The 17,202-nt window shown below is 41.0% G+C and overlaps 1 protein-coding gene across 1 annotated transcript in view; it reads left to right on the top strand.

Moving 5' to 3' along the window:
- The window catches only part of MAP4K3 (mitogen-activated protein kinase kinase kinase kinase 3), an 80,595-nt gene extending 66,342 nt beyond the window's left edge, over positions 1-14,253 (top strand). The window contains exons 26-33 of the mRNA XM_031552347.1: positions 352-410; positions 3,049-3,152; positions 3,962-4,133; positions 6,630-6,698; positions 6,815-6,907; positions 8,190-8,260; positions 10,625-10,680; positions 12,752-14,253. Of these exons, the coding sequence (XP_031408207.1) occupies positions 352-410; positions 3,049-3,152; positions 3,962-4,133; positions 6,630-6,698; positions 6,815-6,907; positions 8,190-8,260; positions 10,625-10,680; positions 12,752-12,839 (712 nt within the window). The 3' untranslated portion in view covers positions 12,840-14,253. The remainder of the gene's footprint in view (positions 1-351; positions 411-3,048; positions 3,153-3,961; positions 4,134-6,629; positions 6,699-6,814; positions 6,908-8,189; positions 8,261-10,624; positions 10,681-12,751) is intronic.
- The last annotated feature ends 2,949 nt before the right edge of the window (positions 14,254-17,202 follow it).

Below are 17,202 nucleotides of genomic sequence, written 5' to 3'. Positions count from 1 at the left end.
ATCTTCTCTTGAAACTCATGCTGCTCTGCCTACGAAAAGCTTTGAAAAACTTAAGGTGTTAGTTTGCAAGTGGCTCATAGCCATTACTAGTATGCCCTAATTTCCCATATCTTTGCTGTAACAGGTTACAGATTGTTTTCTAACTGCATTCATAATGCTGCATAAGTCAACAATACCTCAGTGCTTGAAAAGAGATCATCTTGTGTGTTCTAAGCATGTTCTTTTGAGAAGAGAGAGACAAATACGTTTTGTTTTTCTGATGGACAGATATAATTTTCACAGCAGCAACTTTCTGAAAGGAAATTCAGTTATTTTAGTTGATTGATTGATAGTTCTGTGTTTATCTTGCAGGAAATTTGCTGTGTCTACAAAAATTCCAGAGACTAAATGGTGTCAAAAATGTTGTGTCGGTAAGTAAAGATCTGCAGAGTAAGCTCCAATAAGCAGTACAAATGGTAGCAATAGTAAGACTTGTTACTTTTCGGAGAAGAGGCTTTTCTGTAATTATTGTGGAACTGTGCATCTGCAGATGGTGAACTCATTCGCATTAGTCCTTTTCTTTTAGGCAGTGAAAACTTCCCCATTTCTCTCTTAGTTTTTAAAGATAAAGACAGTTCTCAAGAAAACGTGGGGAAGCAGAATGCACCAAATTTAAGCCAGCCCTCAGGATGAAACAATCTCCATGGATGGAGTGTGACCTTTTTAAAATAAGTTATCAGGTTAAGTAGCCTGACTTTCTAGCAGAAGTTCCAATTTCTAATAGTGGTTGCTGAAAACAGTATTTTTGAATCTTTGAGGATGATCCCTGAAGTTTTTATAATTTCTTCAGAGTGCCAACTGCCTGAAACTTAAATACGTAATCTGTTAAGAAATGTTTTAAAAGGGAGAAATGACACTGGGAGATCATTCAGAGTTATATATATAACCAGTTCTTTGGTGTGAGGAATTATACAGGAGGTTTTGAGTGGTAAGCGAGCGTCTGTCAGCCTGATGAGAAATGAATATCTCCCTAATTTTGCTAAGAAATTTCTTACCTATGTTATTACTTCTGTGCCCAGTTTGCCTGTTAAAACTTGACTTTTTCTAGGATACAAATCCTCTAGGGTGTGGTAGGGTGTTAACATTGTGTACTATCTAATCCAGGCCTTGCCTTAGTTGAAGAGTCTGGTCTATCTGTGAATGTTAATGGATGCTGAAAGAAAACTCCCAGCCTCTTGCTCCTCAGTGTTCTAGATGTAATCTAGGGGTGTGGAGTGACAAAAGGCAGATCTAAGGGGAGAGGTGACAGATCCCCGGCCTTGGGCCCTACTTACTACGTGCAGCCTGGGTCTCTATTGCTGCGGGCGGTATATGTGATGGTCCCTTTGGCCTAGGGAAATCAGTAGGGCTGTAGGAGGCAGAAAAAGACCAGAAGTTCTGGTCTTTCTCTTGTTTACAGGTGTTGGTAATTGCTTGTTCTGTGGTTTCTGCTGCTGAGTTCAGCCTTACTGAGGGTCATGGCAAGTGCAACTTGTATTTTGCAGTTGGCTTGACTGGTAGCAAATGAGAACTTGCATTAATGAAACTAAGCTTTGGTGTTTCAAATACCAGTGGATTGCTAGTCGATTTTTGTGACAGTGGGGTAGCAAGAGTATGATTTGTCATGTATGTAGATCATTCTGGGTTAGGGGCTTGTTACTTGATTCTTGTTAATTACCTGATGGCTGATGGTTAGTTTGCAGCAGTTTAAGATCTGATCTTCAGAGAGGTTGCTCTGAAAGTAATGGTTCCTATTCATTTCCTTGGAAATGACAACAGATACAAACAGTGCAACAATGCTATTTGAAAGAGCAAATTCTCAGCTACAAAATACCACTAGCTATGCTTTTTTGTCAGCAGTGAACAAGAAACCTGTGTACCATGCTTGTACAAATCTGCACCAGCAGATGTGATCTGCTGAAACACACCACGCACTGCCTCAGTGTGTTCACATCCACTGTGTGGTCTCCATCAGTGCTTAACAAGCGTTGAATGTCAGTGGATGCCATTTCCTCTCCATGGAGGAATTCACTTCCATGCCTTTACTTCACGTGCACTTCCGTGTCAGATGCAGTTTTGTCAGACTGCCCCTGTGCTGCCATCTGTCATGCAGCAACAAAATGTAATGGGACATTTGTGGAAAGAGTCAACCTTTACTGTCGTGCCACCAACTTCTGCCTCTAGTGCTGTGGCCAGTGTAATGAAATAGGAGACATTACTTTTGGAGCAGCCCTTGTACTTCTTAAGCAATGCCTGCATATCCATTAAGGAGCGTAATTTTGTCATTAATGTAGAATCAATTTTGTTTCAAAGTGCTCAGTTTATCAACTTTATCAGCCTCTTTCCATTTTTTAACTGAGCTCTGATAAAAATAGGAAGTGCAGTTGAGTGGGAACGGTGTGTCACTTGAAAACTGGATTTCATGCTGACCTGCAAATGCTTATACAGTGCTTGGATTTCAGACTTGTCATTATGGTATTTAAAAAACATCTGAGCAGTTCTCAAACAACAGTAACTATTCAATTCCTAGTGTCTGTGTCTCATAGAAAAAAAAACTGTTCCTTAACAGCTTCTCATGGTAATTTGGAGATAATTTAGGCAAATCAACATGCTGGAGCAAGATGCTTAAAGTGTACATGTGTGCACCTTTATTATTAATAATGTTGTTATTTAGCCTGTCTAAAATAGTAAATCCTGTGTACAAGTTCAAGAATCAGCACTCAGCTTTGAGTTGAAGATGTCAAATGTACCATAGTTCCCTTGGTGAGAGTCAAAGTTTTTGTGGCTTATTTGGCCAAGCTGCTAGTTTGTTACACCCAGTAGACAGGCAAGCCCTGCTCCAGCATGCTTGCTGCTGCCATTCTGCAAGTGTTGAATGTTGACTTTTCAGCAGCTTCCTTTTAGGAAAGGTTAGAGTGGAACTGGAGGGGTTATTTTCCAAAAATATGTGAAGTGTTATTTAGTTGAAAATTGTTTATAATTTGCATTTGCTTATTGTACTAATGTATATTACCTCTTCTTCTCTGACAGTGAGAAATCCCTACACAGGCCACAAGTACCTTTGTGGAGCACTACAGTCTAGTATTGTTTTATTAGAATGGGTTGAACCAATGCAAAAATTCATGTTAATCAAGGTAATATAATAAGATGAAATTCTCTGATGTTTGATTCTGTTTATCTTGTAATGAATTGTTAACTATTAGTTGTTTCTTGTGTCATTAAAAAACAGTAAATAAGTGAACAATTTAGTTGTTACCAGGCAGACACTTTTGTTTCTGTTAAATTACATTGAAGTTAATTACTCAAATGTCTGCAATTGATACTTACAGACTTTAAAATATATGAATGTTTTGGGGTTTTTTTGTTGTGTGCTTCAGTAGAAGAACAAAGTTCTTCTCTATATGAGCATTGTCATTTAGATAAATGTTAAAAAAAACTCTGGTCTTCAGACTGAGGCAAGGCCAAATGGAGAAATAACAGTTAAGACTGCACTTCCTCCCATGCTGGAGAGAAGGTAGCCACTTGTTCAGTGCTTTGTGACCCTGCAGGTGCCCAGAAATGCTTGTTTTCTCCCCATCTGACACCATCAGAAAAGGTGGGACTAAGGTGGATGTGTGTTTGCAGAGAGGCAGCTGCTATGACTTGATTGGCCTGGGAAGGTAGAGCTTAGAGGCTCCATGGCCGGGGAGAGCAATTCTAGGTATAGCACTCCTGTTCTCTGTGAGCAGCTGCACAGGGCTCGCATGATGAAAGACATTCAATCTATTTTAACCAAATCAGCATGAGGACTTTCTGATCTTCTCAACTCAGGCTTTCTGTATCTATCAGTTACTGTTATGTGAAGAAGTAAGTCTATGGGATAATATTTACAATATAGTTTAAATAGCTAATAGTAACTCCGACTTGTTTCCTTTCTAATATGTGTTTTTCTTTCTTAATCTAGCACATAGATTTTCCTGTACCTTGTCCACTGAGATTGTTTGAAATGTTGGTAGTTCCTGAGCAGGAATTCCCTTTAGTTTGTGTTGGTGTCAGTAGAGGAAGAGACTTCAACCAGGTGGTGAAGTTTGAGACTGTCAACCCAAATTCTACCTCTTCATGGTTTACAGAAACAGGTTTGTGCATGCTGTTGTGGTTACTTTCAGAAATGTTCCTTGCTCTTCTATTTCAGTTGTAGTACTAGAAAGATAGTTGCCTTTGACAAAACTAATGCTTTAAACTATTAAAGTAATTTTTTGTTTAAAGGGGTCTTTGTACCTGCTTGCTTATGTGTCCTTTTTTTTTCTTTTTTAATTCTTCTATAATTGAACTGATTGAATTACAGTAACAATCTCGAGGATGGAGTTATAGTTTTTGCATTTTTGTAAATAAGGCTGCGCCTGACTGTTACCCACTGTGCCATTATGTTCTCTCCTCTGGCACTGTGATTTCTGTTTATTTTGTGGATTTTAATAGAATAACACTCTGAGTGATTTCTTTCAAAATCTTTGTAGGCGTGGTTTGGTTTTGTCCTAATTAGCCAATATGGTCAGAAATTGTGTTGTTGGCCTCCTGCTGAGGAGCAGCATGTTTCTTCTCTGCTTGATATTTATGGAATAAGAAAGAGTTAGGACTGCTGATAAGAGAAATCCAAGCACCTGTCCGTCACTAGTCTAGTGCTGTACAAGTGAGGAGGCCACACCATCTGAATTAGAGTAGAAACTCTTAGAAAGGAAGTGTGCTAAGAATTATATTTCTAGAATTTGCAAAAATCTCTCTAAACCTAGGGACAGTAGTGAGCTGAGTCCAGTCATGGCTTGCAGGTATAGAAGCAGTAAATAATGTAGCTATTGCTAAGCGAAGAGTCTTTGTTGATCCATGGAGAATTTGTATATGCCAGCAAAGGACAACATAGGTGTGTATGGCTAATTGTATCCTCTGGAATTCACTAAGGAGTGGTTTCCACTGGAAGGATGCCTGCTGACTTTCTTGCTGCTGAAAAGCTTAAAAATTTTTTACAGAAAGCAAAGTGATCAGCGGTTGGACAATTAATGCACTTATCACTTGAGAGTTAGTGCCTTTTATTTTCAAACTTGTACATCCATTCTGTCACTTCAGTAGAGTCAATAAAAGTAGCATGCCAAATAGAATTTCTTTGAACCATAACATCTTGTTGTCATTCTTTCAGTATATTGTCTGTCAGTGTGTAAATATAAGAACGGTAATTCCTTCCCCGTTCCTTCTCGTTTTATTCACATGCATAATCTAACATTGCATTATTCTTTCCAAAAATACTTCTTTAGCCTCTTGAATCATTTATGTGTTCTCTCCTTATGTCTGTTACTTTCTCCTATTTGTTTAACACTAATTCTAACTCTTGGTTTCTTCTTGTCCTCTGCTGACAGGAAGGCAATAATGCGATCAGATTTTTTTGTGTTTTTAAGTGAGGAGAGCATTTAACATGGTCAGACTTTGACATTTGACATTTTGTTTGTAAATATCTGATGAAGACGTGAAGGAAAAAAGAAAAGTAGCTGTCATAAAGTTTATTGCAGGGACTTGCTTTTTTCTTCCCTTTCCCTCCCTTTCCTGTTGGGTTCAGCCAGTGCAGCACGTGCTTCTACATCACATGATGTGGGTGCACAAATATATGTCCTCCAGTCTTTTTGTTACATGCTTTCATCATGGCTATATCCAACTTTGGTTAAAGTAACACACTAGAAATGTGTTCAGGTTGTTAATGTATACCTTCCAAAACACCAAACAGCAGAATAAAAGATGGAGAGGCCATCTCAAGGAGCACACTCCTGACATCGTCTGTGAGAGGGTTTCAGCTTCTCAACAGGACCATGGCTTTATTAGATACTTCAGATAACATGCTGTAATTGCTCATCTCTAACAGATTTAATGAGTTTCTCTTTATGCAAAAAAGAAAGTGTACAGAATCACTGGCAGCAGTGCTGAGTTAGTGAAAGCTGTCTTCTGTTTAATTCTGAACAGCACTTCTTTTTGAATTGACATGTCCACTGATCACTTGTGGATCAGGTTTCCCTGTTTGCTGTGATGGAGACTGCTGCAGCTTAACTCAGAAGGCAGGTGTGGAGAAGGAAATTATACCCCAATAATACCCCCCCAGCCCCCCCCCTTTTTTTTTTTTTAATATTTGTGGATAGAAAGAATAAAAATAGCGTCAAGAATTAAGTTCTAATAAAAATGTCCCTAGCAAGATCGAGAAATAAAGGTAGAAGCAAAATGGACTGGAACATTGTTCAGGTTTAGTGTGGACAGTCCCACATTATACATTTTTTGCAACAGCAATATTAAATGAGTCCTATAGAATAAAATGGGTGTACAAAATATAGTGTACGCGTGAGCTTGCTTTTGCAATATGGCTCAGGAAAGACTGGATTAAGTCCATGTTTTATTATTACAGCTTTAGTTTTCCTGTCACAATCAACAAGTTGGGTAAATGGACATTGCTCTGAAAGGGAAGAGAAATGTCACTGGTAGATAATGATTTTAAACAGATAAAAACACACTAACCCATTAAATTGTCTCAGTCTCTAGAAGTTCCATTTCAGATTTCATGGTAATTTATTTTATGAACTAACACTATCTTTTTTTTTTTATAGACACTACAGAGACAAGTGTTGTGCATGTAACACAGCTGGAGAGAGATACCATTTTGGTGTGTTTGGATTGTAAGTTTGAGTATCAGCTAAATATATACATACACATGCATGTTCATGCGTACTGTATGTCTTCAAATTAGGTCATATTGAAGAATAACTGTTGGTGTATCCTATTTATTATCTAGGCTGCATAAAAATAGTGAATCTGCAAGGCAGGTTAAAATCCAGCCGCAAACTGTCATCAGAACTCACATTTGACTTTCAGATTGAATCAATAGGTAAGTCAGTATTAATATTGAATATTTGATTAGCTTGTTTTTCCTTACAGCACAGAATTAGAAATGCTAACTCTCAAGTCTTTTGGCATGTGAAGCATTATCTCGAGCGTTTCACTATGTGTTGGGTGGTTTAGCATGTTACATAGCGTGCTTCCCCTGGAGCAATCCAAACAGAGTAATAATTCTGGAGTCTTCCCTTGTTAGGCTAAATGGTCTGCAAATGATGGAGACCTTCAGCCTCTAAAAGAAAACTTTAATACAACCTACTTAAACCCTGTGACTCACTCATGGCTAACTCATTCTGCATGTGTGTTCATGCAGTCCGTCTTTATAAAGCAGCTCAAAGACTAAATCGATACACGTCACATTTCACATCGGTAACACCAGTTATTTTCTTGTAAAGAATCTCAGTGAGTTAGGTTTGTGAGATATATAATACATCCATTTTGATAATTTTCCAGTGGTGACATGGAAAACACTGCTTCTATGGTTCCTGTTAGTTAGGAACAAGAAGAGGGAAAGAGCAAGTGTACCTGAAGCTGCTTGCTGTTGGTACCTCTGCATGTGCTATAGTCCTGTCTCTGCTCATCACAAGTGAGCTACTGCTGTCCTTCTCAGTCCTTAAAAGTGTTTCTAAAGGGCTCTGCTCTATTTCTTGTATCCCTGCCCTGATTCACAGAGGTAGGATGCTGGATGCAGGTGGGACAGATTATTCCACGCTTACCCTCTCTGTGAGGAAGGCCCTCGACGGGTGTTTCCTTTCAGAAGATTTGAGTGCAGGGGTCTGTAACATTGTTCTGTTTGTATGACAAGGGGAAGGGCTGGAAGTAAAGGTTTCTGTAAAGCTTTGCATAGCTGTTGGATAAAGACCACGTCAGCCAATAGTTGTGTGATGGATTAAAAATATCACTACAGTGATATTTTCAGAAGTTACTGCTGCAACTTTTTGGCTAAAATTCACTTTGTATTTTCTGCAAGTATTAGACTTGGAAGGGACTGTCTTTTGAATGAGGACTGTTTTTAGGATAAAATCCTATGCAGAAAGGTGTTTTCCTAGTTGAGTGAGAATATTTTTAAACTCTGCTCTTTAAAGAAATAAATGCAGCTACTTCAGAGGCATGTTCAGTGATTCCTGTGAGATGTTTTGCAGTCCGTGTGGGTGAACTTGAAACTCTAATATGTATATATAAAAATTTAAAAACTGCAGCAATATGCTTTTGGCCTTAAAAGAATGATATGGTATTATGTATGAAAACTGATTCCGGTATTTATTTGTTACCAGTCTGTCTACAGGACAGTGTGTTAGCGTTCTGGAAACATGGGATGCAAGGAAGGAGTTTCAGATCAAATGAGGTGAGTAGTACATTTTGCTTCAAATTCTAGTTCCTAACATAAGTCAAGTCCAGGATAAATGCATGGTGCTGTGGGCTGAGAAAGATTAAAACTTTTCAGTGACTGTCTAGGTTAGACCTGGAAACTGGAATTTTTTTCAAAGTGTGTCTCATGCCATAAAAAGTATCCAACTCTAATTCTTGCTTACATTAATTTGAAGACGACTGCTATTAGCCCCTTAGCCTGCCACAGGTGGATGCCTGAATGTGGGCTTTGCCAGTAATGGTGTAAAATTGTACCAAATCGTTGTAAATACCTTCCCCACTCCTTTTTTCCTGCTGCAAATGTTGTGCAACCAGGTGTTAGTGAAAACACTGCATTGTATAGGATTTTAATGACTCTTTTAATTGGATTTTTAAAGAATGCTTACAGACTTCACCAGCTGCTTCATCGGTGTCACATTTGCTGAGAGAGTTCATTATGACCAGTTGTATTTTAAGACATATGTAGTCATTCCATGCCAAAGCTAGATATTCCACATTGTTACACCATTCCATTTATTTGCACAGAGCTACAGCTGACCTAATCTATACTGACAGTAATCCTGCTCTTTGTGGGAAGTTGGGCCAGACACTAGAGTCAGCCTGTTTTCTGTTTCCAAGTTTACAAATGCACTTCGTGGTATTTCTGCATGGTGGATCACCAGGCATGACTGTCCTTTTCCCAAGAACTCATAATGCTAAGTGAGCTGTAGCTCCTGTGCTGTTAGCACAGAGCATGAGGAGATGATGATGCCGCTAGGCACTTCTCCAACTCCAGACTGCTGCTAGCAGCATTGTGCAAAGCTCAGCATGTTACTCCACCCACTGGCACTCAGAAGCTCTGATCCATTTGTGAGAGGACATGCCCTAGAGTGCTGCAGCACAAATGGATGCTTTACATTGTTTATGTAAAGCATAAGCAGCACTGTCTTCCTGGTTTGTTATTATCAAGCCAAAGCCAGCATCCAGATGAAGAACAGACAGCTGAGCTGAGCAATTGCCAGAAAGTCACCCCAAACTTTTTTTATGTAGAGTGTACCTAGGGTAAGCTCTCAGGCCTTTTAAAATTCCTTATCACTCTTGGCTGTTTTAGTAGCCACAACTATTAAGAAAAAAAAATAAACCAGTTTTCAGTGGTAATGTAAAAAGCCTGCATTCTTGGACATGGATCGTGACCACCTTTGTTACTCTGTGGGAATTGTGTAGTGAATAAGAAGCTATTACACCTGAAAACACCCTTACCATCCTAACACTGCAGTACATTTCTCTTTGAAGACTTTAGTAGAATCTGAATTATTACTAATTCTTTAGCCTAATATTGTCTAGTCTAATTGGGAATGATTTTTAGCAACTCGTAAAATTATTTCACCTTTTCCCTCCAGACTGTGACCTTCCACAGTGACTTGATTGATTGATTGATTGGGAAAGGTGAAACACCGTGTGAATGCTGAGTGAGACAAGACTAGAATGTGGGCCAAGACATAGACTTGAAGCAACTATCTTAGAGTGGGAAACCTCATTGTTACGAATTATTTTATTTTTAAGTTCTCTGTGCCATAAGTGTATTCACTAAGACAGTTAATGCTGCTAGGGTCTAGGAAGGAGAGAAACATCTCTTCTGGCTTCAGAAATGAAATGTGGCTATGTAGGAAGGAAGCTTTGAAACACTTCTTCCCACTCACAGTATGACTTGATATCCTTTGGAGTATTCAGTGGACTTTGGCTGGCATTATTGGTTAAGATATTATTTTCTTTGCTACTTTTGGTATTCATATAATCATAGACATATCTCACAAGTACGATTCACCTGCAGTACACAGTGAAACGTCAGAGTACTGTACAGATTACTTTACACAATGGGTGTAAGTGCCACAAATTCAATTGTTCCCCTTTCAAGGTCTTCAAAAGCTGAACTTACTGCATCATTATGATTGAGAATTTCAGCGAAATGTATAGGCATTGTTCAGGCTTACCTGGACCATTTCAGACACCTACTGTAGAGTGAGACCAATTAGAGCCATACAGGTACTTATTTCAGTCATAATATGAAAAGAACTGTGCCAGTAGCTCAGGTGCTGTGCTATGCAGTGCTGAGCCTTGCTGATGTGATTGCAGTTGCTACCAGAGGGGCTCACATTACTTGGGAAGAACTGGGAAGAAACCAAAACCAAACATTTTAGATCTCATTTATGAGTGACATTTGCAATGAACTTGCTAGCCACCTTAATTGAGCAGTAGATTTGTAATGTTAGCCATAGTTTATTTTTTAATCAACCTAAAGAAAATAATTAAAAATCACCTGTGCACTTAACATGTAAATACTTGTTTTATTTTTGTTGTCTAGATCACACAAGAAATTTCTGATAATACAAGGATATTCAGGCTTCTGGGATCTGACAGGTATGAGAAGTGAATGCAGCATGCTAAAATTGAGGCATAATGTTTCCCTCCTACCTTCTAAAAATATTCTGTATGTTTCTGTGATTCCTTTTCTAGCTGTCTTACTCATTACTTTGTGTACATTTGTGTACCTTTCATCACTTTAAGTTTACTTCTCTTTCTTAAAAAAAATAAAGAAAAATTCTTCTAGAATAGTTTGTGAGCTTCCAGAAGTACTCAGCCATGACAGGAAGATCATAATTGGCTGTAGTTAAAATCTCCAAGGAGCTTTTTCCTTGCGTTGTAATTCTTTTAACTTACTAAAATCTTTGCTTTGAGATGTTCAGCTGCATGAGACAAATGCAAAAAAACAAACAAAAAAAAAACCCCTCACCTTAAAAATGCAAATATCTCAATTTCACCCCTAGAAAGGAGTTGTATTCAACATGGCAGCTCAGGCCTTTTAAGAGCTCTTCATAATTCTCAGCATAGTTGTTCTTTGGTGTTTCTTTTGCAGGATGCAAATACTGTGTCTGTCTGACCCACTGATCACCTATTAGCTTGCAAAGTCAGTCACTACTATTTTAGGAGTGTCACTGACTTCTTCAGGTTTCTCTGCCGTGCTGTCAAACTTTATACTTAACTTTAACAGCCATGAAAGCAGCATATGTTTTGTCTCTGGAGAGTGAGTGCTGACATGACAGTTTCACCTGCAGCACATTCATATGCAGTACAAAGGTAGACTTCAGTTCTTAAAAATTGTTTCTGTCTTAGTGAGTTACCTGCAAGTAGCCTCTCTTGTAGAGTTTTGGAACTACCAATAAGCTCCACAGCAACCAGAGGCTTTCCCCATATGCTACTTGTCCAAGCTTGATGCACAGCCCTATAATTACCTGTAACATCAACAGCACTGAATGGTGCTGTGGCTTTGTCAGCTAGCAACCTCATGGCAATTTTTGCTGTCTGGGGGTTGAGGGTTCTGCCTGATGTGCAATACCTGATAGCTCTCTGGTAATGAGTAATTGTAAGCAACACTCATCTCTGACCTGAGGGTTTTAATCTCCTGGTGCCAGTGAGATGTGCATGGAGCTCAGCTTTACTATGTCATTTCTCTTAGTTGTTAGGAGACAGCATAGCTTAAATTAAAAACAAGTCTGACTTCAGAATGGAGCATGACATTGCAAATCATCGCCTTGGAGAAAAATGCCTTCATAAGTACTGTTCCACTTGTTTCCATCTTAGACTAATAGTCTCCCAAGTCTGAGACAACGTTTAAAGACTTCATGCTGCAGTAAACTCTACTTCAGATTTTTCAGACATCATTTTTATTACAAGTCTCATATCTTCTGCTTGAGCTGTGAAACTTTTTCCAGCAACACGTCTCTCTCTGTAGCAGTTCATAAGAAGTGGGGTTCTGAGAAGTGAAAAAATCTAATATCAGTATGTTAAAAGCTTGCATGATTGCTCCTGGTGAGCAGGGGATGCCTCGTGGGGCATGCTGAGCAGAGCATTCGTTCTGAAGTAAGCTTTCTGTTCTTGGATGAATTCTTGATAGATGGACTTGAGTTTCTCAGAATGGGGAGAAAAATTGAGTCATAAGCACTCTGATTTGTTCAGCAGTTTTAGCACTTCTTGCCTAATTAAACATCTCACAGTTTGTGAAACCAAGCTGTGATTGCCGATTTCTCCCCTTTAAATTTATGATTTATGGTCTTTGCAGTGGTAGTACAGATCTGCATGTAATTATGCTTCTTTTGAGAATTCTGTTGGCTTACATTTTTTTTGTGTCTCTGGGACTTTCAGAGCTGGAAGAAGTTTCTGTGAATTCAGTGACGTTCGATCACTTGCATGAGCTCAGGGAAGGGCTAGGAATGCTCGCAGAAGAGTGGGCTTTGGTCATCTGGCATGTCCATAGGCAAAGAGCAGAGTGACAACATCCTGTTTAATGGATGAACTTTGCAAAGCTCCAGGGGAGCACAAGCACAGACAGCAGAAGTGGTGCTTTGGTGTGAGTTTTGGACGACAAGCCTCCAGAGAAAGAGAAATAATGTTTACTTTGTTTGACTTCGTGGTTGTTTTATTTTCATTTTAGGGTCGTGGTGCTGGAAAGCAGGCCAACAGATAACCCAACAGCCAACAGCAATCTATATATCCTTGCTGGGCACGAGAACAGTTACTGAGAATGGTGTGCAGCAGCTCACCTCGACAAGATAGCACTCCTGCAGCGGCATTCACGGCTGGCTGAAATTGCACAAAAGCTGCAGTAACCTGACTTCAGTTACTTTATAATTTATTACGGCATGAGAGGAAGATGAGAATTGTTTGTGGTATGGACACACAAGCATTAAGATGCCACAAAAGTGCTTAATTTACTGTTATGTAATCTTTGTACATATGCAGTATTTTTCAGTGAAACTTCTTGGTGAAGACCTACACTGACTTTCTGTAGATAGTGGTCCTCCTGTTAAGTACAAGTGTCTTACCTGTACAGATGTAAAAGTCACTGAGGATGCAAAAATGAAATCGGGGTACTATTTTAAGGATTTGTCATGTGTTTATTATAAAGTGGGATGCTAGGAACAAATATAGTACATTTAACGACACTATTGTATTTTATTATATGTAATTTACTAATACAAATAAATTTAACTTTTAGAAATTGTAGCCAAGGCTGTAATCAGATTACAATCTTGTTTTAATTTTGATGCAACACACTGGTGTTCATGTTTGCACAACATATTGAGATGTGATGTATTCAGTCACAAAGGTAAGCTGTGACTTTGTGGATATGACTTGGGCTTCAGAGTTCCCTTTCTTTTGTTTACGCGGGTAGTTTTCTTTGTGGAACAAACCAGTTAGACACCTGTATTTTATATTTAATTAAAACTCTCTTTACGATTACTTCTCTGTGCTTGAAAACAAGACTTTCTGGATGGGTGTCAGTCCCAGAATAGTGGTACCTTGCTGTAACACTGCAGTAGGTGTTTGAATTACTAGCATATACAGTGAAAAAAAATTAGTATTACTGTTTGTCTTACTAAATAGTTTCATATCACAGTGAAAAAGCAGCAGCATTCCACGTTGTGGAAATGGCTCGAAGATGATGTCATTTTGACTTTTTTTGGCCTTATAACCATTTTCACACTTTCTTTGATTTAGGATGTTAACACATGGCCAAAATAATTTAGTTACTACCTCATTCAAACAATACAATGGTTACTACGCATCACAGGAGCTTAGTTTTGATCAGAAGTATTTTTGATTGCTATTTTCCAATGGAGTATGTAAATGCCAAGTTTTAGCAAAATGCACACATTTGACTCCTTTTTTGTACATGTTCTTTTATATTTTATTGTGATAATATACACTAAAGCCAAACTAAATTTAAAGTGATTTATGGCCTGCATTATTGTTGTGATTGGTAATGCTTTGAAATATGTTCTCTAATGTATATAATGTAAAATAAACTTTTTTTAACATGTTGTTGTACAAGTAGATTACCACATGCACTAATTTCCACATAAGACTAAAATCTGCTGATGGAACATACTGAGTCTTGAATTCTGCTATTAAATGTTTGTGCCGAACACAGAAGCTGGGCGTTTCTGAATGTATGAAAGGTCAGACTGATGGAGCTCCACTGAATTTAGAGTAGCACTGAAGTGTAGGCGGTGTTACCCTTGTATGCCCCTAGGCAATGGATATATGTATTTTGGACACGTCCTTCCAAACTCGGGCTTGTTTAATTTCTTCCTCAGAGTAACTTGACCTCTCCCTCTATCAAGTGCACCTCTGTTGCTTGCAAAACCTGATTTTTATTTTAATCTTTTTGGCTGAGCTATTTCTTGTTGGTCTGTTTGTTTTTATAATGCCCATAGCTTGTTGGATCTGCTGGCCCCTTCTCCTCCCTTGCACTGAACCTCAACTCCGCCCTGTGGGAGAGGTGGTAAATAGCCACGGTGCCGGGAAGCTGAATTCTCAGAAAAGGCAAGAAGTTCTGGGTGTTTCACTTGTATATTGCTGCTGCCCAAGGGGGATTTCCATCCTGCCTCTGTAGACTATTCCTCACTTCAATGTGCAAAAAGTAACAGGCTTTTAACCAAGTACAATATAGCTGATGTGCAAGCATGCTGCTTCCTCTTAGATTTCTGCAGCAGCTGGGGCCCCGTAGCTTGCTGTTTGGGGCTTCTGGGGGCACTGCTGAACAGCCAGCACCAGGAGCTCGGGGAAATTGTTTTTTGCTCAGGTTGAGCACTTCTGGTAGAAAGATGTACAGCTGCACATTTTAGCTGTATTGCTTGCTAAAATCAAGAAAAACAGGGAAAGAGAAAGGAGAGAGTGCATGTGCTAAGATGTGATTGTCTCAAGTTTATTTTTACAGCCAAGACAGCTTGTCTTCTCTGTACTACTTTCTAGTTTGGAACATGAGCTATGGCTGGATCCCGGCTCAGATGGAGCTTCTTCAACAGAACAAAGAAGCAGGGTTGTCCAGGTCCTTCACGGAAAGGAAAGCTGTGCCAGAACCCCCAGCCTGACACTGACAGCTCAGGTCATGCCAGCTTGGTGCAGTATTTTGGACTGCAGCCCTCACGGATTAATCTCCAGCTAGAAGAGCTTGTGAGCAAAGCACGAGTGTAATTTTACACCCAGTGTTGCACATATTTGATAGCAGGATTTAAACGCTGACAGGCTGATGTTTCACCATATGGCAGACTGTGAGATGCTGAGATGGCAACGCTGAACTTGCAGGCAGCCTGCTAGGCCAAGCAACCAGCTCTGAGAGGCAAAAACCCCCTCCTTTCATCCCCATCCCAGCGCGTTCAAAGCAGAAGTCTGACTCTTTCAGACAGCAGAGTCTGGCTGGAGGAAAATCACCTGAGGCAGAGCTGTGGGGTAAAGACAGTTCTTTCTGAGAAGCTCTATCCATTGTCTGCTGCAATGCTGTTCAGTGTCTGGGGATCATCTCCTGTCCTCAGAGCGCTTCATATGCTAATTAAGCAAGCTTCCCCGTGTGCAAGCCATTCCTGACAGGTGTCTGTGATACCGGCCCTGGAAAAAGATGAGACTCTGCAGTCTGCCCAAGCGCTCTGTCTGGGTACCTCATTCTCCTCCCATCCAGGAAGCTGATCCCAAACCATTCTTCCAGCAATCTGCAGAGATTTCACACTTCTCACCCTCCCTGTGAGCATTAGCTGGCTGACTTCTCTGGTCCCCAGACTCCTCGTTTTGCAGAACAGGGCACAGTGAACCTGCATTTGATTTCCAGCATCCTTTGACCTGCCAGGCCCCACAGAGAGGGAACATCATTTGTGTTACAGCTGTGCTTTTCTTGGCCTTTTTTTCTCCCACCACCCTTCAAGCTGCTCTTGCGCTGCTTGAACAGGCAGGGTGTTTACTTATCCTCGATCTCAGCCCACGGGAGGTGCCTGTGTCTTTCTAAGGACAAGCAACAGAGCTTCCCCGAGAGCAGTAACGCTGCCCATGGTCTCGAGCTGCCGGCCAATAGCCAGAGGCAGGCACCATCACCTGCCTGCATCTCCGTCAGCCACACAAGAAGCGAGGCCTGGGGCCAGAGTGAGCTGTCAGTATGTGGGCACTTGGCTGAGAGAGGGGCTGAGGGCTGCTTCCCCCCAGCCTGGCTCCCTCTCGAGCAACTAAACTTGAAGGTACAATAATTAAATCTGCAGACAGCATTACATTAGGAGGAGCTGTTTCTTCCCTCGAGGGCAGAGAGACCTTGCAGAAAAATCACGGCAAATTAGAGGGCCAAGCAATCACCAACTGCATGAATTCAGTGAGAGCAACAAGTGCTGGATTCTGCAGCTGGGTCGGGCAACCCTAAGTCTATGTACAGACTGGAGGATGAGAGGCTGGAGAGCAGCCGTGCTGACAGAGATGGTGGGGTTCTGGTTGGTGAACAAAACAATTAGAGTCCACGGGAGGGCTGCAAGGATGGAGAAGGGTCTGCAGGACAACGTGTGTGAGGAGTGCAGAGGTGCCTCGGTTTGCTCAGTGCAGAGCAGAGGAGCTGAGGGGAGGCCTCGTGGCGGCTGCAGCTCCCCACAGGGACCGGAGGGCAGCGCTGAGCTCTGCTCTGTGGGGACGGCACGGAGCTGCGTCAGGGCAGGAGCAGCTGGGGGATAGGGAACAGGGTCTGCACCAGAGACACGGAACGGGCTGCCCAGGGAAGTCATAGGCCTAATGCCGGAGCTCAGGGTCTGCCGAACACCGCTCTAAGACATCAGGTTTGGGTGGTGCTGTGCAGAGCCGGGAGTCGGGCCCGGTGATCCTCGCGTGTGAAAGAACGATGGGACGGCTCGGGTTGGAAAGGATCTTAAAGACCGGCGTGTCCTTCCAGCTCGGCTCAGTCCATGATCCTGTGATTCTATAAATGTGATCTCTCTCCTCCACACCCGCGCAGGGCTACTCGGGTCCCACAGCGGCTCGTCGCCGAGCTCCCCTCACGGACCGGGAGCAGCCCCGCGAGGGCGGAGCGGCGGCGTGAGGTCACCTCCACCGTGCAGGAAGGCCGCGGCGGCGGCG

The sequence above is a fragment of the Meleagris gallopavo genome, chromosome 2, assembly GCF_000146605.3.
Source record: "Meleagris gallopavo isolate NT-WF06-2002-E0010 breed Aviagen turkey brand Nicholas breeding stock chromosome 2, Turkey_5.1, whole genome shotgun sequence".
Lineage (NCBI taxonomy): Eukaryota > Metazoa > Chordata > Aves > Galliformes > Phasianidae > Meleagris > Meleagris gallopavo.
This window is presented reverse-complemented; position numbering and strand designations above follow the sequence as displayed.